The 22,164-nt window shown below is 56.3% G+C and overlaps 1 protein-coding gene and 1 long non-coding RNA gene across 8 annotated transcripts in view; one reads left to right on the plus strand and one right to left on the minus strand.

Moving 5' to 3' along the window:
- Positions 1–4,569: 4,569 nt before the first annotated feature.
- LOC311528766 lies at positions 4,570–10,393 on the minus strand. Its single transcript, XR_014713690.1, has 2 exons — positions 9,877–10,393; positions 4,570–6,559 (listed from the first exon to the last, which is right to left on the minus strand). It is a non-coding gene; the product is annotated as an uncharacterized lncRNA (long non-coding RNA).
- MTSS2 (MTSS I-BAR domain containing 2) overlaps positions 8,941–22,164 on the plus strand; it is an 86,930-nt gene continuing 73,706 nt past the window's right edge. For all 7 annotated transcript variants that reach the window (XM_084644163.1, XM_084644162.1, XM_084644164.1 and 4 more), the window contains exon 1: positions 8,941–9,480. In XM_084644163.1, coding sequence (XP_084500289.1) covers positions 9,412–9,480 — 69 coding nt within the window. In that variant the 5' untranslated portion in view covers positions 8,941–9,411. The remainder of the gene's footprint in view (positions 9,481–22,164) is intronic.

The raw sequence follows: 22,164 nt of genomic DNA on the forward strand, positions 1-22,164 counted from the left end.
CGCAGTTGCATGGGCCCGTGCAGTGGCCGTTCTGTACCCTGTGGGCATACCACCAAGCCCAGGGCACTTACTTCAGGGACTCCCAGTCCATAATTTCAGAAGGATGCACCCCTTTACCACCTTGAGTCAGTCCCCCACCTCGAGGCACCGAGACGGCTTCAATCTACAGCACAGAGCCCCATCTGGGTCCCGGCTCCACCACCGGCCACTACCGGCACCAACCAGCAGGGCACAGAGTAGGACACGTCCAGGGAGCCAGAGGGACAGGAGGGCTTCCGCCTAAGGCTTCGTCATTGTCCTTGCCGGATGAGGCAGTGGCGGGATCGTCGTCCTTTGGGCCACCCCCCATTGATAATACTGTGCCCCAGGAGCTGTTGAGCAGGGTGGCCCATAATGTGGGGCTACCAGCTGAGGAGATAGTAGAGTCTGAGGACCCCATGGTGGACATATTAACCCCTGAAGGGCCATCCAGGGTGGCATTGCCTCTCATTAAAACAATTCAAGCCATTACAAAAACCTTGTGGCAGACTCCTGCCTCCATTCCCCCTACAGCTAAGGGGGTGGAGAGGAAGTATTTAATCGCCTCTAAGGGGTACGAATACTTATTTACTTATCCACAGCTGGGTTCGCTGGTCATATCAGTGGCGAATGAAAGAGAGAGACAGGCAACAGGGCTCAACTCCAAAATCCAAAGACTCAAGGAAACTGGACCTCTTCAGTAGGAAAGTGTACTCCATGGCGGGGCTCCAGCTTCGGATGCTAACCAGCAAGCAATCCTCAGTAGATACAGGTTTCAGAGTAGCAGCCATGTTAGTCTGTATTCGCAAAAAGAAAAGGAGTACTTGTGGCACCTTAGAGACTAACAAATTTATTTGAGCATAAGCTTTCGTGAGCTACAGCTGAATGCATCTGATGAAGTGAGCTGTAGCTCATGAAAGCTTATGCTCAAATAAATTTGTTAGTCTCTAAGGTGCCACAAGTCCTCCTTTTCAGTAGATACAATTTCAATTCATGGGTCTCCGGACTAGACACACCAGTCTATTCAACAGATCCTTCTCCCTGTTTTCTGAACTGTCTGTCCCACTTCTACGGTGCTTGGTTCCAGATAATCTCATACTGTTGGGGTCCTGCTCACAGTAGATGTGGGATATCTCTCCAGTTCTGCTCCTCCCCTCCCTGCTAGCCTCCTTCCCTGTCCCTCTTCAGGGACCCTTCGCATGAGCATCTCATGCAGGAGGTTCAAAGGCTCTGCGCCGCAGGAGCAGTGGAGGAGGTTCCTCAGGAACTATGGGGCAAGGGATTCTACTCCCGATATTTCCTAATCCCCAAAGCCAAAGGGGGTCTCAGACCCACCCTTGACTTACGAGGCCTCAACAGGTTCATGAAGAAGTTGATGTTCCACATGATCTCTCTAAATGCAATTATCCCATCTCTGGATCCGGGAGATTGGTACGGGAGACGAGGGCAGCATGCCCTCGCCCTCAAGGACATGGACTTCCACATATCGATAATTCCAGCCCACAGACACTTTCTCAGGTTCGTAGTGAACCACAACCGTTACCAGTTTATGGTCCTCCCCTTTGGTCTGTCAGTGGCCCCTGAGTTTATACCAAGTGCATGGCAGTCATAGCTGCCTTCCCGAGAAGGCAGGTGCAGGTCTTCCCATACCTCGATGACTGGCTGGTCAGGGGGCGCTCCAGGTCACAAGTGGAGCAGCACATCAACTTGATGAGATCCACCTTCGACAGGCTAGGTCTCCTTCTGAATGTACACCAATCAACTCTATCCCCACTCAGAGAATAGAGTTCATTTGGAGAGTGTTGGACTCTGGCAGGAAGATTCTGGCCTGACCAGGGTCTCGTTTTTGGACAATGCAAGTCATCATACAAGGCTTCGGACAATATCCCACCACCACAGCAAGGAATTGCTTGAAGGTCCTCAGACAAATGGCAGCTTGTACATATGCGGTACAACATGCGATGCTGAGGCTCAGACCTCTCCAGGCCTGGCTGGCTTCAATTTACCGGCCAGGGCACGACAACCTGGACAAGGTGGTTACGCTCCCACGACCAGTTCTCAGATCTCGCCTGTGGTGGCTCAATCCACAGGCGGTGTGCGCAGGGGTCCCCTTCGCCAAACTGCAGTCCTCACTGTCCCTGGTCACAGACGCGTCAGCGTCGGGGTGGGGAGCTCATCTGGGAGAATTCAAAACCCAGGGCCTCTGGTCCCAAGACCGCAGCTGAATTATCCGTCCCCTTAGATACAGCTCTAAGCAGCTTGTGCTACTTGTGGAAACTGCCCTTGCTCTAAAACACTGCTTTCCTCCTTCACTTGCTGCATGCTGTCCTGCAGCCTCCGCTGGCTGGGTTATAACCTCTTCCATTTATACAGCACCTGGAACTATGCTATTAGGAATTGCTTTGCTTCTCCCACTAAAATGCAGTCACTCCTGGTGCGGAAGGTGATGGACGTTTAACTACAAAGGGCAACAGGTTAAGCCAGGAGCAGTTCAGGAGAGAAAGTCACGAGCCAGGAGGGAATTAGCCCTGGCACTGAGTTAGTGCCCCTGCTCTTGCAAAGGGTGCTGTGAAACTTTGAAGGGCCAGTTCCTAGAACCATTTCTTACATCTCCTGGAGCACCAGTTTCCCCAGCCCCATGCTGGTGCATTGGCCCAGTGTTGAGTCAGGGGGAAGAGTATCACATACTAAATAATCCTAGCGGGTGTCTCAGCCAGGCAGCCATCAGCCACCAGTGATTACTTAAGAGAAACGGATGCAGGTGAGACCATCAGTCCAGCCCCTCCCCCCATGGACGGGTGACGACCTTATTTAAAAAACAAAATGTGCCTCTGGTGGTGTACCTGGGCCCCTGTTTCCACAGTGTCTGAGCTGCTCCCACTCTTTAATGCACTTATTGTCACAGCCCCCATGGGGCAAGGGGTGGAACTGAAGCCCTGAGGCCCAGCCCCTCAAAGGTATTTAGATGCCCAGCTCCCCTTGAACTCAGTGGGTGTTCAGTGTCAAATGCCTTTCAGGAGCTGAGCCCGAGTGAGTGACTGCCTAATGATCAGTCTAGGGCAGAGCAGGGAGTTGAACCCACATCCCAGACTCACTCCCTAACCACCAGGCCATCCTTTCTCTTCTGTGCCTGGGAGTTGGCCCTTGGCACCTGTAAGAAAAGGAGCCTTATTCCCCTCAGGGAGCTGGTTAAGTAGCTTCCCCCTCAGCTGTGAGTCCGGCCGTTCCAGCCCTGTGCTTGGAGGCTGGACTGCATAGGGGGATGGTGTCTCGCCGTTGGGGCGTTGACCCAAGCAAAATCCTCAGGGCCCCCAAGGTGTTTAGCCAAGCCGCTGCTTTGTGACGCTGTTGGCTGGAGATGGCCTTTTGGGAGCCCATCCAGCTCAACAAGGTGCCCTTTGCCTTCTCTGGCACTGGCTCCAGCTCCCAGTGTTTGCATTGTAGGACCTGACCTGGGTGCATTTCAAGTTGCTATAGCGACTGAATGGACAGACAATCTGGGCAGATTTAAGAGAGGGGAATTCACTCAACTTGCCCTCCTCAGTCTTCAGCCCATGGTTTGGAGGGGGGAATCCCGCAGCTGGAGCTCAGCTACCCCACTAAGGACAGCAAGAGCTACCCAGGTACAGCGGGAGTGAGACTCATGGTCAGCCCCAGCCCTGGAGGAGAGTTTGTTCCTTGGTTGCACCTCCCCAGGGCCAGATTAACTATTCAGCTAATGAGGTTCTAGCCTTAGGCCCTCCTGGTCAGGCAGGGGGCGCGGCTGGGGCGAGGGAGCGAGTTTGTTCATGCAGCCCTGCCGGGGTGCTCCTGCAGCTTGGCAGGAGCTCAGCCGGCACCGCTGCCAGGGATCCGGTTCACACTGGTGACCAGGCACTAAAAATCCAGTTACCACGAGAATCTGTGCCAGCCGTGGGTGTCGTTTGAGCAGGCATTGCCCCCCCCCCCCCGATTTCTCCAGAGCTCTGCTTAGCTGTCAGGGAGGGAAGATCCTCCCTCTGTCCCTCTCCTCTGCTGAGGCTGGTAGGCAGCTCCAGGGTGCTGTCCCCTGGGTCCTAATGCCAATCATCATCATCTATGTGTGCTGAGTCCCGTTTGTGGACACTGGTGAGTGACACAGGGCAAGGGAGGGGGAAGGGGCAGTACCAAAGCGGTAGGGTGGCAAGCTTGCACAAAACCTGCACACACTCTATCCAGTTTCAGCCAGAATGATTGCCCCTCCCATGTATAAGGAACAAATTCCCACAGATCTGTAGGAAAAACAAACCATCCCATTCTGGATCCCAGTCCTTTAACTTTTACAGAACCTTCCATCGAGGGGCTTCAGATGTATGATGCGCTGTGTTCAATACTGCATTGAACTGTACTAAAAATCAAAGAAATGCCATTTCTTTCTTTGATGTATTTTTCTGTGCTGGGATGCACGGGCAACCATGTTCTTTCCTTGTGCTCAGCCTAGCTCCCCAGGCCAACGCATCTTTGTACCTTTAAGGGGTTGCAAAAGCACTGGAGGAAGCTCAACACACAATGTTGTAGAAAGAAAAGGAGGACTTGTGGCACCTTAGAGACTAACCAATTTATTTAAGCATAAGCTTTTGTGAGCTACAGCTCACTTCATCAGATGTAACGTTGTAGGTTTCTCCTTCCCCTCTCCCGCAAGGATTTTAAATCCACTTCTTAGCAGGCTATGATAGAAAGACTGGCTGATTAGGCCAAAGGCAGGTTCTGTCCATTTGCTGGTTCTCTAGCTGTTCAATCCATCATAAAAGTACCTCACATTTGATTTCTTTTGAGTTTCATTCCAAAAACTTAAAGCTAAATAACCCTGAAGTTAGTCCTCATTTTTCTGCCCCAACTCCAACTAACTTCTTTCCCAAGTGGAAAACATTGGGTAAGTGTGGGGTGTGATTTGAGATGGGAAGGAGAACAGAGGCCAATTCCTGCTGACAGTTATACCTATGCAGCCTTATTGATTTCAGGGAGAACACATTTTTGCACAAGAATAAATTTTGGTCCCTTCTGCTTTCTCACACCTGCTATAAGCAAAATCTCATTCACTTTCCTCCCCTAACCTCTGAGCACTTCAAGGGGGAAAAATAAGCAAGGTCTGCTTGATTTACACATGCAAATGAAACAGGAAGCTCTCCCTTCATTCTACACCAGCCTTAAACACCAGACCTGCTGTAACAAGGGTCTCACTACAGCAGCCTTGGCTGGACTGTTCTTTTGGAAGATCCTTAATTGTTCTTTTAAGATGCTGATTTTCAGTGAAGTCTTCCTTTTCTTGGCGGCAGAGAACACAACAGGGAATAGCTCTGTTTTGTCACCTCCTAGTCATTCAAAAGCTGAAAGGCTTTATATTGTTTGTTTTAATGTTTGTACAGTGATTTTGAAGAGCTAACATAGTACAGAAGTGCTAAATATTATGACTGGGCAACCATCTAAAGATCTGTGTCACTTCTAGCTGTTACCTTTTTCTTACAGAAAGCTTAAAACAAACAAATGTAAACCGTAGGGAGCTGGTGCACACAGAACTCATGCTTAAAAAACCTCATGTCAGAGCTGCTGATCACATGTTGTAGAATACTTAGTCCTGCCATGAGTGCAGGGGACCAGACCAGATGATCTCTTGAGGTCCCTTCCAGTCCTATGAGTCTATTCTATGAGTCGATTCCTCTAATTGTGGAAGAGCTTGGTGACAGAATGGCCTGATGTGGTGAATCACTGGAGATTAACTACACAAACTGGGTATGGTCCCACAAATAATATTTGGGTTCAATGTGAAAATTCATTGTTCTCAGCTAGTGCAACACTGGGAGGCAGCTTTCAGAGCAAGACCGCCTAAAATACAATGCCACCCAATGTAACTTTCCCTGGTCTACACCAGGAGGTAGGGGTGAGCTAAGTCGGCCTGGTCTACGCCAGGAGGTAGGGGTGAGCTAAGTCGGCCTGGTCTACGCCAGGAGGTAGGGGTGAGCTAAGTGGGTCTAATTACACAACTTCAGCTATGAAAATAGCGTAGCTGAAGTTGAGGTACTTAGAGCTACTCACCACGGTGTCTTCACTGTGGTAAGTCGACTGCTGCTGCTCCCCCATCAACTCCACCTGCGCCTCTCGCTCCGGTGGAGTACCAGAGTCGACGGGAGAGCGCTCGGTGGTTAATTTATTGCGTCTAGAAGCCTATCGCGCTGGGTGCATCGCTCAGGGGGTAAGTGTAGACATGCCCTCTACTTCAGTGGATTTTACACCTGAGTGATTTCCTTTTACATAATAAAAGCTGGATGCATCCCAGAGTGCAGTCAGAGTGAGACAGGGTATGTGGTGTAGAGGCCATAGCCTGGGGGGAAACACCTGCAGGTCTTGGCTTTGCACTGTGCCAGGTGGAGAGCTGAGGGTAGAAGCACACGGCAGAAAGAGGTGAGCAGCTTGCAGTGTTCGTCCTCATACAGATTGCAGTGTTCAATCTCCACGAGCTAGGAGGAAGGAGGCTCAGGAGAAGGCCAGCGCAGCATCCCTCGGGCTACCTCTTACTCAGAAGTATCTGTTTGGAGACATGAGTGTCGTGAGAGTAGAATAAACTTGTTAATTTTTCATAAATAAATATGTAAATGTGTATGTAGGTTGATGACTTCATAAATTTTTTTGCAATATGTCATTCATACTTAGACCTTTCCCTCCCATTAGCCTTGGGCCCCTCGTAACCTTCATCCGGCCCTGGCACCTCCCCATTGTTCCTTGCAATGCCAGATGCTGAAGAACTTTCCCATCTCTCCCTAGAATAGCTGACCACAGCTGCTCCCAGGACACTTTTTGGAGGAGTGAGAAGGTTGAGCCAGGTGTCCTGGCCTAATTCCTGCTCTGGAATCTAACCAAGAGGGGAGAAGAGAAAAGAGATTGATAAGGCCACATGTAGCAGAGAGAAAATGTCAAGGAGGTTCATTCTTAGGGCTTGGAAATCTACCTCCCCCAAGCCTAGAATGAAGATAGCATCTCTGTGAGTGGATGGACTAGCTGATTACCTCCCAGCTTTTCATTTAATTAGAATTAGAGTTGCAGCCAATAGATCCTGAGCCAAACTTCCCCCAAGTTTGGAGAAGAGACAATGATCTGCTCCGGTGTTGGAGCAGCCCAGTGTGATGTTGGGCTTTGAATTTCCCTGAGGCTTGGGAGTTGGTCTCTTCTGGTCTGTTGGGTCAGATTGTTGTAGACCTGGGAGCCAGGCGGGGAGCTGACCCCTAAACTTGGATCTGGGCCTATGGCAAGTGAGGAGAATACAAACAGATGCCACCTTTCAGTCCTGAATTTGCTCTCTCTCTCTCTCTGTAGATACCAGTGGGTGGCTGGAATCTCTGTGGTCAGTGTTTCTGGTTTGATAGGTACCATCAATGGGAACCCTTTCCCCTCTCCAGTTGATTAGAGGCCTGGGCTTGCATGTTCTCAGGCATGTGTATTAGCAGAGGATCTTCATGCCTACACAATGCCCCAGTGACTGGTACAAGCTGTCGCACAATCGGGCTTGTTTCCTCTTGGTGAGTCAACAGTGTGCCCTTGTTGCCAAGAAGGCTAAGGGCATTTTGGGCTGCATTAGTAGGAGCATTAGCAGATCAAGGGAAGTGATTATTCCCCTCTATTCAGCACTGGTGAGGCCACATCTGGAGTATTGTGTCCAGTTTTGGGCCCCCCATGACAGGATGTGGACAAATTGGAGAGTCCAGTGGGAGGCAATGAAAATGATTAGGGGACTGGAACACATGACTTATGAGGAGAGGCTGAGGGAACTGGGATTGTTTAGTCTTCAGAAGAGAAGAGTGAGGGGGGATTTGATAGCTGCTTTCAACTACCTGAAGGGGGGTTCCAAAGAGGATGGCTCTAGCCTGTTCTCAATGGTAGCAGATGACAGAACGAGGAGTAATGGTCTTAAGTTGCAGCGGGGGAGGTTTAGGTTGGATATTAGGAAACACTATTTCACTAGGAGGGTGGTGAAACACTGGAATGCGTTACCTAGGGAAGTGGTGGAATCTCCTTCCTTGGAGGTTTTTACGGTCAGGCTTGACAACGTCCTGGCTGGGATGATTTAGCTGGGGATTTGGTCCTGCTTTGAGCAGGGGGTTGGACTAGATGACCTCCTGAGGTCCCTTCCAACCCTGATATTCTAGGATTCTGTGACTGAGTGGAGGAGGAGTAGTCCTGAGGCAGACAGCAGGCCAAAGCCAGACACGAGGCACTTTTGAATAGACCCTGAAATCATATTTACTTGTTGGTTTTTATTATTTTCTTTGGAGTCTGGACCTTGATTGAAACTTGATCAGGAACTTTGGACCTTGACAAAAGATACTTGACTGTCCCTGACCTAGTGGTTGCGGCTGTAGGCTTCCCACTCCCGGCCTCGCAAGACGTGGCTGAATAGAAGACGCTACAGGGCTTCGCAGATCCCCTGCTCTTGGCCAGGAGCCGGGGGCCCGGTGCAATCAGCCCCTTTCTGGGGCTAGGGAACACGTCCTTGATCCTTCAGTCACCCCCAGGCCCTGCAGCTCCGACTGCCTCCCCACCATGGGGCACTCCCCTGGCTCCAGCTCGACGTGGAATAAAATACCCCGAATGCGCTTCCCTTCCGCCCTCCCATCCTGATCTAAAGTTTAAAGAATAACCTGGGCCCCCGCCGCCGCGCCTCGTCGGGAACAGCAATGGCGAGCTAGTGAAGGCCCGTGCGATGAAATGGCCTGGTCACAGCCCTCGCCGCCCCGGGGGTGCGCGGGGGGGGTTACCCCGGCGGCTCCCTGAGCCCCGGCCCCGCTGGGAGCCCGGAGCCCCGGCCAGGGGCATCTCCCCCCGCTTCTAATCCCCCCCCCCCCCGGCCCCTCCCCCGCGCCATGTGACAGCGGCGCCTCTCGGGTTACGGCGCGCGGCGCGTTGCCCCCAGAGCCGAGCCCGGCGCAGCGCAGGGCGCAGCGGATCCATTTTGCCTCGCTGCGCGCCGGCTCCGGGCAGCCTGGGCTGGCGGCGGGGGCTGGGCACGGTCCTGCGGGGCGAGCGCGGATCCCTTGCACGCCCCCCCCCGCCATGGCCGTGGAAGGCGGGCTCGCGTGGGCGCTGGGGCGAGCGGCCGCTGCGCGCTGCTGAAGCCGCCCCCGGGGGCGCCCCGAAGCCGCCGGAGCGAACCTGACAAAAGGACGGGGCGTGAGACTGCTCCGCTCCGGGCTCGCGGGGCTGCGGCGCGGGGCTTTGTGTTCGGCTCTGGTCGCAGACGGGGGCCCAGGCGCAGGAGCTGGAAGCTGAAACGCGGCTGAAATTTGCCCGGGTTTCTGGTCGTTTCCTGGTGGATCCCCCCCCCCCCCGGATTGCAACATCGCTCTCGGCTTCCCCTCTGGCTCGGCCGCGCGGGGTTTGCTGACTATGGAGACAGTCGAGAAGGAGTGCGGAGCCCTGGGGGGCCTTTTCCAAGCCATCGTCAACGACATGAAGGTAAGACCCCCCCCGACCCACCCACCCAGTCAAAATACGCAGCGTGACAAGCCCCCTGCCGCGGAGCTCCCCGGCGGAGAAGATGGAGGCGGGTGGGTCTGCGGTGCTGGGAGCCCAGGGAACGATACGGAGCGAAAAACCAAATCGGCAGCCGCGGGCCGTGCGCGCTCTTCCCTCTGGCGCCCTCGGCCCCTCTGGGCTGTGCCCGCTCGCAGAAAGGGCCACAGGGCAGCGCGGAACCGGCTGCGGCTTGCGCCCCGCTCCGCTCCCCGCGCCCCGCTCCCCGCGCCGCCCCGCGCCCCGCTCCGCTCCGCGCTGGGGCGGCGGCGACTCCACCGCCCGCCGGGCTCCCTTCGAAGCGCCCCGACCTCCCGCGGGCTGCGGCCGCTCACTCACCTGGGCGCTCGTGTTGGGCCGTGGGCGCCAGGGGAAAGCGCGGGGGGCAGGTGACCTCGGGGTCTAGAGCCGGTTGGGGGTGAAAAGACAGAATGGGCTGAATTTTCTCAAGGCGCAACGTTTCTGGGTTTCCTTGGTCCTGCCTCAGCCCGGGGCTGGCCTGGTGGATTCTCCGGGGCCTTCCAGCCCGACCTGGCTCTGATTTCCCTGCGAGGGGGCGGCTGATTGTGGCTCGGGGATCATCCACTTGGGGTGTTGGGAGGAGCGGCTCCCCTCCCGCCGCGCCGCCGCCCTGAGCCCAGCCAACGCTGTCACTGCCAAGGCAGGGGGGATAAATCTATAAAGCCCGGCGGAGAAGGGGATTAACTGCTTCAGGACTGGCTGGAGTTTCCCTGCCCTGGGGGTGCAGGGCGCCGGAGGCTGAAGGGATCGGCACCAGAGAGCAGCTAGCTGGGAGAGCCCCACTCAGGCCTGCAATGCTGAGGGCTGCAGCCCCCCACGCCTGCTCCCATGGCTTGTGCTGGGCACAGAGAGGCCCGGGCCAGGGCACCGTCACCTGGCCAGGAGTGGTGGTGAAGGGGGATGTTAACCAAGTGATGGTTAATTCCCACACTGAGAACAGGGGGCTTTTAGAAGCCAGACAGTCACGTCTGCCTATAAAATTCTCAAGCACTGAGGGACTGGCTGGGTCTCAACCACTCAACCATTCCCATGCCCAGCCGCTGCCCCCCAGGGCAGGCCAGCCTGGGATCCAGCCACTTTCAAACCTAGGCAGGCAGAATGGCTAGCCTGGCTCAGAACACAGTCCAGCTAGTGTAGTCTCCTGCCTCAGTGGCCACAACTAGCTGACTGAGGAAGGGGCACGGCACTCACTGCACCACACTGGTTGTCTCCATCCCTTTCCCCTGCTTGCTTTGCTATGGGGCTCCTGTGGGCAGGGGGTGGCTGGGCTAAGCAAGTGGCTGGCATGTTTTCCCACTGCATTTATGGGACAGAGGTTCTGCAGGCATGGACTGTGTCCTCTCTTCCTTCTCGCACACCCTCCACCCCCACCCAGGCGCTGTCAGGGCTCCTCTGTCCCGCTAGCCTGGTGAGCGGTACGGCTGGCCGACTGCCACCTTGGCCCCCTGCCCCACATGCCTGTCTCTCTGTCCCCTGCTGTGCAGAGTTCTGGGCCGCCTGGACAGATGCAGTTATTGGTTCAGAGGCACCTTGTTACCAAGTGCTGCTGGATCTGGAGAGACCTGACAAGTCATCCTTGGTGTCTCCCCAGGGCTGCTTCTAGCTGCTGGAGGGATTCTGGGGTCTTGAGAGAGAGAGAGAGAGAGAGAGAGGTGCCAGCTGGGGAGCTGGAGCCTGCTGGTTCCTGTGCAGCCTCCCTGCCAGCTTTTGAGATGCTCCCTGGCCTTGAGAGTCCATCTCTCTTTCCCCTGGCAATCCCTAACCCGGGTGTATTTTGTCTGCCTCCGGGCCTCATAGCCCCACTGGGCTCCCTGCTCTCCAGCAGGGGATGGATGAATTGCAATGCCACAGGCGGGCTCAGCTGCCTGGCAGGGACCAGGAATTGGCTGCACCCCTCGGTCAGTTCACTGTGGAAGAGCTCTGGGTTTAGACCCATAAGGCTGGTCTCTTCTGTACCTACCTAGTAGGCTAAGATCTACGTTGGGCCAGCCACTGTCTGCTTCTCCCTCCCACTCCACTGGGCCCTTCCCCATGCAGGCCATGGGGCTGGGCGTTGGAGCAGCCCATGCTCCATAGGAAGCTCGATCTCAGTTGTGGAGTGGGTGTGAGGGGCACCAGGCTTGTTCCAATGCTGCAAGTGCAGCTCTGCCCTGAAGACCGGCCACGTAGCACTGGCTGTCTCTGCACTGGGCCCCGTGCAGTGGGGATCGCTTTGCTGAGTGCCAGTGTGTGACTCCAGCCAACTCCGCAGCGGGCGGGGACCTGGGTTCCAGGCTGGACTGCAGCAGCACCAGAGCTGTCTGCTGAGTGTTGTTCGGTTATACCTGGGTACCCATCTGCACAGCCCTGAGCTGGCCTGGCTGGCCCAGAGGGGATAACAGGTCTGCAGGTGCTCCTGGGTGAGCAGGAAAAGTCCCAAGGTGAGCTGGCAGGGCTGGTCACTGGGAGAGCCAGCTTCTTCGGTATGGTCTGAGCTGCAGGCAGCCAGAGGCAATGAACATGGAACCCTGGGAGCTGTTCACACCTCTCCTTGCAGAACAGACTAGCCAGGCCCCGGAGCCAGGGCAGGCCAGCACGGTACCTGCACCCAGGAGCTATACGCTCCAGGAGAGCAGAGGGAAGGCTTTCCAAAGGTAGATGGAGCCTACAAGTGCAGGGAAGTGAGGTGGGACCCCTGGAGCCAGCCAGGCCAGCTCTCCTCCATCACCAGGGCCCCTGGGCATTTCTAGCTAGAATGGCTCCTGTGCAGTCCATGAAGGGAGATGCCCCTGGAGTTCTCGTCCAGGCTAGTGCCAGAAAGGTGGCTGGTGGTGAATAGCTGGAAGGAGCCACCTTCCCAAGGGGATTTGAGGCAATGGAGCAGGGAATGCATCATTCCTGTGCAGAGGGACTCTCGCCCGTCTCTCTCTCCCGCCTGTCTTGGGCTCCGAGAGCCCCCGGAGGCCAGGGCAGGGAGAAAGGCAGCTCGCCTGCCAGGGAGACGCTGTGCCAAAGCTGGTGCCCCTCCATTACGCTCTGTGGCCTGCTTGCACCGTGGCAGAGTCTGGCCCCTCAAGAGCCAGTGTCCTCTGTGGGGAAATGACCTGGCTTCCCAGTGAACTGTTGGGGCCTGAAAGGCAGCTCGCCAGCCAGGGAGAGCCCAGCAAGAGAGACCTACAGGGCTCAGAGCCCCCCAGCCTCCAGTGAGCCCTGGCTGTGCTGGGACTCCGGGCGGGCAGAGGGAGGCCCTGATGGAGCACAGTGGCCAGGGAGAGAGGCCCAGGGGAGGTCTGAAGCCGGGCAGGGCGTGGGGAGAGCACTGTAGAGAGGGAGCTCTGCTGTGGGGCCTCCAGCTCCCAGCAGCCTAGATCTTGGCAGCCCAGCTGCTGGGCTCTGCTGGGCTTCACGCTGTCACAACCCATGAGTTGCGGCTGCCACCCGCTCCTCCAGCGCTGGCCCGGCCTCCTCACCCTGTCCCACCACCTGTGGGAGCATGGCCCAGCATGCCCAGGGCCCAGCGTGCCCATGTCTGGGAGAAGCAGCCATCTTCCAGCAGGGTCTGGCCACCCCTTCGCCTGGGCGCCCGAGCGGGGGACGGTGCCAGCCAAAGAGCAGGGATCGCATGGGGCTGCGGCTGGTAGCCCAGGGCGGGGCGGATGACAGGCCCTGGGGGGAGGGATAGAGAGCGAGGGATCTGTGTGTGTGTGTGTGGGGGGGGGGGTGTTGGCACAGCATAGGATCACAGAATATCAGGGCTGGAAGGGACCTCAGGAGGTATCTAGTCCAACCCCCTGCTCAAAAGCAGGACCCATCCCCAATTAAATCAAACTGCAGGTGCCCCTCCTCTCCCCTCCCCCCCAGGGCACCCAGGGCACTCACAGGTCAGCAGCAGCACTGCCATGGGGAGGAATTCAGCTGCTCTTCTGTCTCTCTCTGTCCGGGATCCACGTGGCCCCCAGGGCCCTGCCTTGCGCCACGGCCTCGCTTTGTGTGCAGTCCCAGGCAGAATGCTCAGTGTCCCCCGGAACAGCAGCCGCTGCCAGCTCCCCTGGGCCCTGCCCCCCATCCCGCCCTCCTGTGGGCACCTGCTCCCCCTCTGGGCACTAACCCGGTGCCCGTGGTGGGGATGCATGGGGGCCGTTCCCTGTGGGGAGGCGTGCCACATAGTTTGGCTGCAGGGCCCGGGGTGGCCAAGGTCCAGCTGTGGTGAATCCCCTCTCTGGGGGGTAATTCTCTCGACTCGAGGGCTGCTGCCCCCTGCTCATTTGGGGTGGCACAGGGGTGTACCTGCCGGGGTGGGGCTGGCATCATGCTCTCAGAGGCTTGAAATAACATTTCCTGGGCAGGGATTTCTGTGGCACATGGTGAGCTTGGCACAGAGCTTGAACAGAGAGTCTCTCTCTTCTGTGGACTGGCCCAGCCCTGGACCTCAGGTGCAGGGGGGCGCTCCTAGGTGTGGACTGACTAGAAGGAGCTCAGAGCACCCCAGAGCTGGGGAAGGTGATTAGAAGAACTACGCAAGTGTATCTGGATTAAAGGCATATCCATGCGGCTACCTGGCTGCTGTTCTCCCCAAGGAACAAGAGGACTTGACTGGGCTGGACCAAGGGATGTCACTCAGGACCCTGGGATGAGGTGGAGCACAGGAAAACTGGCTGAAGGTCTGGAAACAATGTTTGAGGAGCTTTGCCCAACAAAGCCCCTACTGTCTAGCAGAGCATGCGACCGTCTGTCAGGGGAGTGGTGGAAGACTCGTTGCCCGAGTCACTTCAAGCCAGACCGGGCAGAGCACTGGATGCTAGGGACAGCAGTGCATTGGCTCAAAGGGAACAGACACCCTGATTTAATGGCTGTTTTCCAGATCTAATTCCTGTAGTTCTGCAAGTCAGCTGCTCCTTGGAGTCTTTGGCTGACCAAAGGCTGTGACTGGCCGGTTGCTTTCAGGAGGCAGGTTCTTATGGCTTGTGAACAGACATGTACGCACTGTGCCAGACTTTCCCACACCTGGGAGGCAAACAGAATGCAAAGACTGCCCACTGTGGGTATTCGCACATGCACATCTGGTGCTTTGTGTGTGCAAAAGCACAAACACATATGCACCCCTCCGGTCCAGTATGGATGCTCTGTACGTACACGCGCCATAGAGACCACATGGTAGCATCCCTGCCACACCCAGCAGTGGTATCGGCTCCACCCAGAGAAAGCCAGACCGATCTCACGACCCGACTTGGCGTCTCTTGCTTAGCACGTGTGTAAAGTGCCTTCCCCGACCCTGTGGCATGAGGGGCTGTGGAGATGGCACTGGAGGATAAAGGCTGCGTTACCCCATGCTGGCACTGCTGTTGTTTCTACCTTGCCTGAGGGGTAAGTCAGCTTTCCAGCTGCATGTGCACACCCCTAAATATCCTCTGCATCCCCCACGCCGCCCGGAGGGATATATTTAGCTATGGGACACGCAGGCTGCATGTGAGACCATGGAAAATCCCCTCCCTGTCTGCGTATCCCAAAGCCAGTGCAGCTCTGCTACCGCTCCTCAGCCCACCGCTCCTGCAGGCGAGTTCCCAGCCAGCCTTTGGAGCAGACACACGCAGGGGCACAGACCGTGAGAGTTGGGATCTCCTCTGGGCCTTCCCACTCTAAGCCCTCGGGGGGAAGCACATAGGTTTCGTACCCAGCTCAGAGAGGTCCCGGCTCTTGTTAGGGTTGCTGTTCTAATCGCTACTAGAGGCTCCCACTGAGACCAAGGCTGTGTTGCGCTAGGTGCTGCAGGCTCTTTGGGGCAGGGTCTGTCTCGTGTTAGCTAAATGGACAGTCAAAGGCCGGGGAGGGAAACTGAGGTACCGAGCGGTGACCTGACTTGCCTGGAATAGAACCCAGGTCTTCACAGGCCACTCCAATACCCTCTCCACTGGATCCTGCTGATGGTTCGTGTATCATCAACCCCATGTCAACATCTCCGGTAGGCCTGCTATGCAAAATTGATGCCACGTCCCTGGCTTTTGCATGGAGGCTGCAGGTATTATTGCTCCATGCGGGGGGAGAGTTTTAAAACAAGCTGTCCCCTTCTGAGCACCGCCCCTCTCACCGTGAAGTGTTCGGCTGCCGTCCTCATGATAGGAGGGCAGGTCTGAAGCCAGAGAGCTGTACCAAGCGAGTGATAAGTGCAGGGAGCTTCCTGTTTACAGCACGCTAGCTGAACTGGGGCTACACGAACCCCTGTACACAGGATGTGCCCAGGAGACCTTGCTCGTGTTATTGCATCTCAGAAGGTCTCCAGGATTACATTTTTCTGGAGACCCGTCATTTCAAATGAGATGTTCTCTCGCTGTCAGCTGGATGGGATGAGGCATTGCAGTGGCCATGTTTGTTGTGGGCATATGGGTGAAGGCAAGAGCGCCAGGATTTGCATACTACACAGATACTGCAATTAGTGCACTTAATAGCAAGTGCACTGGGACTTGCATATTATACAATTGCTAACGGCATTCCAATTAACAACCATCTGAGATGCAAATCTCAGCACTCTGATTAGCTAGCTGCCAACAATCACAGTGCAAGTCACCAAGAACGGATTCAAGCTGGGACAGCTGGATGAAAGTCAGTGAATATCCAACTTTCCCTGGCTCTGATTCGCCGAGCCAGGCCATTTCTGCTTAGTATGTGGCTATTGACTTCTGTGGCGTTTAACATGGAGGTTCATTGGCCCTGGGAGGCAAATATTGACCCAAGCAAAACAGAGGTTAGGGACTGCTTCCGCGGAAGCTCGATGTCCATCAAAACACGAAGCCAGCGTCCGCATTAGTATGGTTACAGACATTTGGATTGGGGTCTGTTGGAAGTCGCTCCGTTATGGCCATGACTGTCTCAGGAGGAAGAATCTTTGTTTTAAATTAATATCCTGAGCAGGAGATGAAGCCAATGGGGCTGCAAAACACTATTATTCACCTCTGATGGGCCAATCAGGAAGCTGAGATTTGCATGTGTGATCTGATTGGTCACCAGTGGTGAACACTCATTATGATTGCTCTCGGCTGCTGCCATTCGGGATGTAGTCATCTCCATGTGCAGTTGGATTGGACCACAGTGCTTGAGGGCCTGGAGTGGTCACACACATGCTTTCAGCCAGCCTGGAGCCAGGCTAATGTGAAGCCATGTGTCAGATTCTGCTTAGATTGCTGCACTTGCCAGGGGGTCCTGAGTTCCCCGCGAGCCACAGCCCTTGTCTTCTGCACAGTTCCCCTATCTTCCTCCTTTGTGCTCTTAGCTTTGGAGGGTGGGAAGGGTGTCTCGGAACAGCCCAGGGTTTGTCTTTACTGCCTTGTAAACCTCGGCTCAAGCCTCCCACAAATCTGTCAGACTCAGGTCAGCACACACTCAGGAACCAGGTCCCGGAACCCATCCAAGGGGGGATCTGAGGCCCCCTGTGACCTGGGGCCAAGCCCTGTCTGACATGTTAGTACAGACATGTTAGCAGGACTGGGAGATCCAGGTCCAGTGACTGTAAACCCCTGTTTGCAATGCAAGGAAACACTGAAGCTGCAAGAGCAGGTCCCACAGACGGGGTTTGCAATGCAGTGTAGACACCCCCTCCAGGGATAGGCCTGTTGTATGCCTCGTGCTGGAAGGTTATCACCGCCCTAGGCGCATGACTCCTTTGAAGACTATTAAGCTAAGGGGGCCTGCATAGTGCTGGCACCAAGCCAGCGAGGGGGAATGGAGATGGAGCCTTCGTGAGAGAGTGCCTGAGGTCAAGTGCATGGCCAAGAGTAAACCCCAGCCTGTGGCCATTGCCCTGGCTCCACCTCCACCCATGGTCCAGGAGAGACACACTTCAGTGTTTGTGGCCATGTCCAGCTCTGTTCCCTTTCCCATCCCCCACCTCTTTGTGGCTCTGAGCCCCATGTGACCCAGCTTGCTTTACACCTTGGTTTGGCTCCTCTGGATCTGTCAGCTCCCCTCCAGATTGCTCCGTTTTCTAGTGGGAACAAACTTCTCCCCTTGGCTCACTCCTTCAGCCCTAGATGGTGCCTGGCAGCAGGAAGGAAAGCACACATGGCCGCGGCCCTGCGCAGTGGTTTACAAGTTCCCCGCCACACTGCTCCAGCTCTATTCCTGCTCACTCTTGCAACCCTTCTTTCCTCCCCAGGCTTCACCTTGCGTGCATTTTCCCCACATTAAATTGCATTATTCAGGACTTACCCAGGTTCCTCCAGGCCCCTCTGTCTCCATTCTTCCTTCTTGCTAATAACACGTCCCTTCCTGTACCAGCCCCTCCATTCCCATGGATGTGAATATTCTTGACAAGTGCTGTTACTGCTTCACCCCGGCAGGGTCCATCTCCGGTTCCTGACCTGGGCTTCCTGTATTTTGCTCTCAGTGATTGTTTGTCTGACACTAGCTCCTAGAATCTCCAGCCCAAATCAGAACCCCTCTGTGCAAGGGGCTGTACAAACACATAGTGAGAGCTAGGCCCTGCCTCAGAGAGAGAGATGAGGGGCAGCAGGGGAAGCAGAGATGCAAGGGACTTGCCCATAGTCACAAGCCAAACCAGGAACAGAGCGCATCTCTCCCGAACTCCAATCCAGTGCCCGGTCCACCAGCCCACACTGCCTCCACCAATCTTGTTCCAGCTACTAATCTCACAGCGTTTTATGTTGGTTGGTAAATGGCATTATCCCTCTACTGGAGATGGGGAAACTGAGTCATGGCACAGGGAGGCCATGAAAGGCCCACAGTAAGTCAGTGGCAGCACTGCAAATTAACCCAGCCCCCCTGACTCCACTCCCTAGTCCCCGATTCCCTGGGCCATGCTGGTGGGGAAGCAGTGGGTGAGGCTCAGCAGGTCTGTGAAAGAGCCCCCCTGTAGCAAAGCAACAACTCACTGGTGCAGCACCTCCTGCTGGTCATCCTGGAAATTAGCTCTTTTTCAGCTCCGGAGCGTCGCCTTCTGGCCAGTGCCTTGCCTGCCTCAGGCCCAGTGTCCCTCGTAGACCTGGTGCCCCTTTACCTTGGGGTTCTGCCCCAGCAGTATCCCCACTCTCTGGGTCTCCCCTCCCAGGGAAACCCACAACCCTCTAAGCCCACCTTGCTTCAGTGGTGATTGACAGTCATCTAGTCCCCTCTCCCTGGGGCAGACTGCAATGGCCACACATCACTGGCAAGGGGGTAGGACCTGTTGCCTTTGTCTGTCCCCGGGCTGCCCCTCTACAGCCCCAGTACCTCTGCAGGCCTTCAAGACATGCAGCCTGGGGGTTTACCAGGCTGGAGCTCCGCAGCCGCCCTTGCCCTTGCCCTTGCCCTTCTCCAGGTACCTGACTCCCAGGCAGCCAGGCCCTTCCCACTCCAAGGCTAGAGTGAGACTCCTCTGTCTCGTGGCCCCCAGCCCTTTTATCCAGGCCAGCTGTGGCCTGATTAAGCCAGCCTCACCTGGGGCCAACTACCTCACCAGTCTCCCTCAGCTGCTCTTAATCCCTTTTAACTTGGAGTGGGGCAGCTGCCCCACTACACCCCCAAACTAGGCTGCTTCTCTGAATGTCTTCACACTCCCTAGGGCTACCACTCAGGTCCTTGCTGCGTCTAACCAGGTCAGCCATGCCCCAGGAACAGCCTGTCTGGCAGTGTGGTGGGTGTGGGCAATGGGAAAGGCCTATAAAAGGGGTTAAGGGATTAAAAGAAGGCAATGTGTCCAGCTCAGCTGAGCACAGGCTAAGCAGGGGGACCTGCTCACCATGGTGTGTACCTGAGGCCTGGCAGCTCCACGGGGCGAGACAAGGATGGGAGCCCCATCATTTGGGAGGTGCAGCTCAGTTGGGGAGAGCATGAGGAGATCTCCTGCAGGGAGCAGCCCTGCCCTGGCCAAGGGTTTGTACAGCCCCACAACCTCCTATTCCCCCAGCCCTCTCTGAAATGCCCCACATGATGGCGTTCCCACCACTTCCTTTTGGAGACCTGGCTGCGTGGGCTAGATCCCCCGGTGGGGCATTTGGGGCCAGACCCGCACAGACTGTCATAGCTGTACATCTGCAATTGTCCTTGGCTTAATCTTGTCCCACTGCTCCTCACTTTACTCCCTCCCCCTTGCACAAGCAGCAGGGGGGAATGGAAAGCTGAGGAAATAAGCCAGTTGAGAACCTGCAGAGAGGTTCGGGCCAAGCTTTGGGAGAGGGCCCAGCGGGAGCTCGGCTGTGATGGCTCGTCTGTCCTTTGGAGCTCTGTGCTGGTTAAAGAGGTAAATGTTGTATTTTAAAGCTTCTGGTCTAGGGCCAGAGGAGGCAAAGCCCAGCCATGCATTCTGCAAGTAAACCCTTGAGGGACCCAGTGACCATTCCCCACCTCAGCCCCACAGAGAGTGCTGGAATGGCTCCAAACCTGACTGCTGCAGTAAGCCAAAGTCTTGCTTAATTCCATGCCTGTTTATTGACACCATCCCCTCCCCCAGCATCCCTGCCCCTCTTGCCACTCTCTGTAGCGCACTCCCTTCCTGGGATTCCTCTCACGCACGGTGCCGTTAAATTCGCCCTTTAGTGCTTGTCTATCCAGCAGCCTCATGCACCCCTGGAACCTCAAGTGCTGGGCCATTCGGCTTTCTTCCATGGGCCTTCACACGTTCACGTGGGGCCTTGCCCTGGCTTGGCATTGCTGACAGGCCATTGGCCACGATGGTGGCTCTAAGCTGCCTGTAGGTCTCCCCCAATCCTGGGGATGGCTGTGCGGCTAAACTGTGCCACCCCCTCGCCCCGCTCCAGGCAAGTCAGAACCACCTGTGGGCTGCTCTAACTTCCACTGGTGAGGTGCACCAGAGTGCTGTGAACGCTGGCCCTGCCCCCAACATGCCTCCTTCATGGGATGGGATTTGCCCAGGAGGGGCTGGTCAGCTATGCCAGCGATGAGTCTCCACATACCAGGGAATCCTCGCCTGCTCTGTAGGGCAGCGTTAAGGTCACTTTGCACCACCCCACAAGTGCGACAGGGTCTAGCCCATAGTGGTTGGAGTTCCCTTTAGTGGAAGATTGAATGATGACACTTCTTAGTGGAGAAAGCAGCTTCGGGGGCTAGCAGGAAGGGGAATGGGAAAACACAGCAGAGCGGATTGTTTGTAGCAAACCTTGAGGCCTGTTCCCTTAGTAACAAGAAGATCCCAAATCCCCTGTACATGCAATGTCCCACGCTCATGGCTTGTATTCAGGAGCAATGTCTTTTGCAGGCTCTCTGGCATGCGTTGTCAGTCTCTGCATCATTCGCATCTTCGCTGCAGCCCCAGCCAGGCGAGCATGGGGGAGGGGCTTCGCTGTACGTTCTCCCGTTCTGGGGGGACGTGCTCTGTAGGGTGAATGCTGACATGCAGCTTGGGCTCAGCGTCTGACCTGCCTCGAAGCTGTGAGGAATCTGGGGCAGAGCAATCGTCGTCCTGATCCTAAAAAAGGCCCCGAACCTCAGAACACTCGCTGGGAAATTCCAAGCCTCCGAAGTGAAACGTTCTGCCCACAGCGGTGCTGGTGCGGGGGGTGATGCACAAAGGAGGGTGCAAAGGAACAGATCCGTGTTCTCCTCAGAGGCACGGGGGGAAATATCCAACCTGGCCAAAAGACAGGGCACAAGCCTGGCTTTGTGCTCAGGCTGCTCGCAGGCAGGGCGTTGTGAGCAGTGGAGAGTCGTGGGGCTGGGTGAGTGCCGTCCTTGATCAGGCAGTTCAGGCTTCGCTCGTCCCTAGAGTGACCGGACTCGGTTGAGCAGGGCCCTTGGCTGGTGTGAGTCAGGGAAGCTCCGGTAACCTTCCTATGCAGCAGCTGAGGATCTGGCCTCGGCTCCGTTGTCGGCTCCGTGGGAGCCAGGGCGGGCTGAGCTTGCTGAGTCTCGGCCCAGCTTGTAGCGGTGTGCCCATCGCCTGTCCTGGTTAGCAGCCCTGCCGGAGGGTTTGTCAGAGGGGCTGAGGGGACCTGGAGGCTGAATCCCCTCCGACCTGAGTCGGGGATGCTGTCCTGGTTAACCCTTGCCATGCCGTTCCTTCTGCCTGTTCCCAGGGCCACGCGCAGCCTTGGCCGGATTTTTCTGACGCGGGCGGTGTGCAGCCAGTGCTCATGGAAGGCGCCAGCTCGCAGCTCCCGCAGCCCGACTCGCGCGCCTCGCAGTCCGCCACCATCCCTGCGGCTTGGCTGGATCCTCGCGCACCACGCTGGGAAGGAGGCAGGGTCTGTGGTGGCTTCTCCTGCTGCCAGGGGGCGGCGGTGTGGCCTGCGTGTCTCTTCTCTGTGCTGACCTGGCAGGGACAGGCAAGGGGGCTGTCCCCCCCAGCTCTGGAGAGAGATCACTAGGCCCCTCAGCACTCCCCAGACAGCATCCACCCTTTACCGTGCTGCACCAGCACCCCCACCCCCACCCCAGGTAGCACCCCCCAGCCAGCATCCATCCCCCAGATAGCACCCAACCATAGCAACACCCATCCACCAGACAACACCCATCTGCCTCCCAGGAACCTTCCTGCCAGCCCCCATCTGCCCTAGCACCCAGCAGCCCCTAGACATACCAGCACCCCTAGCCACCCAGCTACCTCCACATCCTGCAGACACCCTCGCAACGCACCCCCAACCCAAGCACCCTCAGCACTGTTGCACCCCGCAGCTTGCCCAG

The sequence above is a fragment of the Lepidochelys olivacea genome (genome assembly GCF_965140295.1).
Source record: "Lepidochelys olivacea isolate rLepOli2 genome assembly, chromosome: 12".
NCBI classification, from domain to species: domain Eukaryota; kingdom Metazoa; phylum Chordata; order Testudines; family Cheloniidae; genus Lepidochelys; species Lepidochelys olivacea.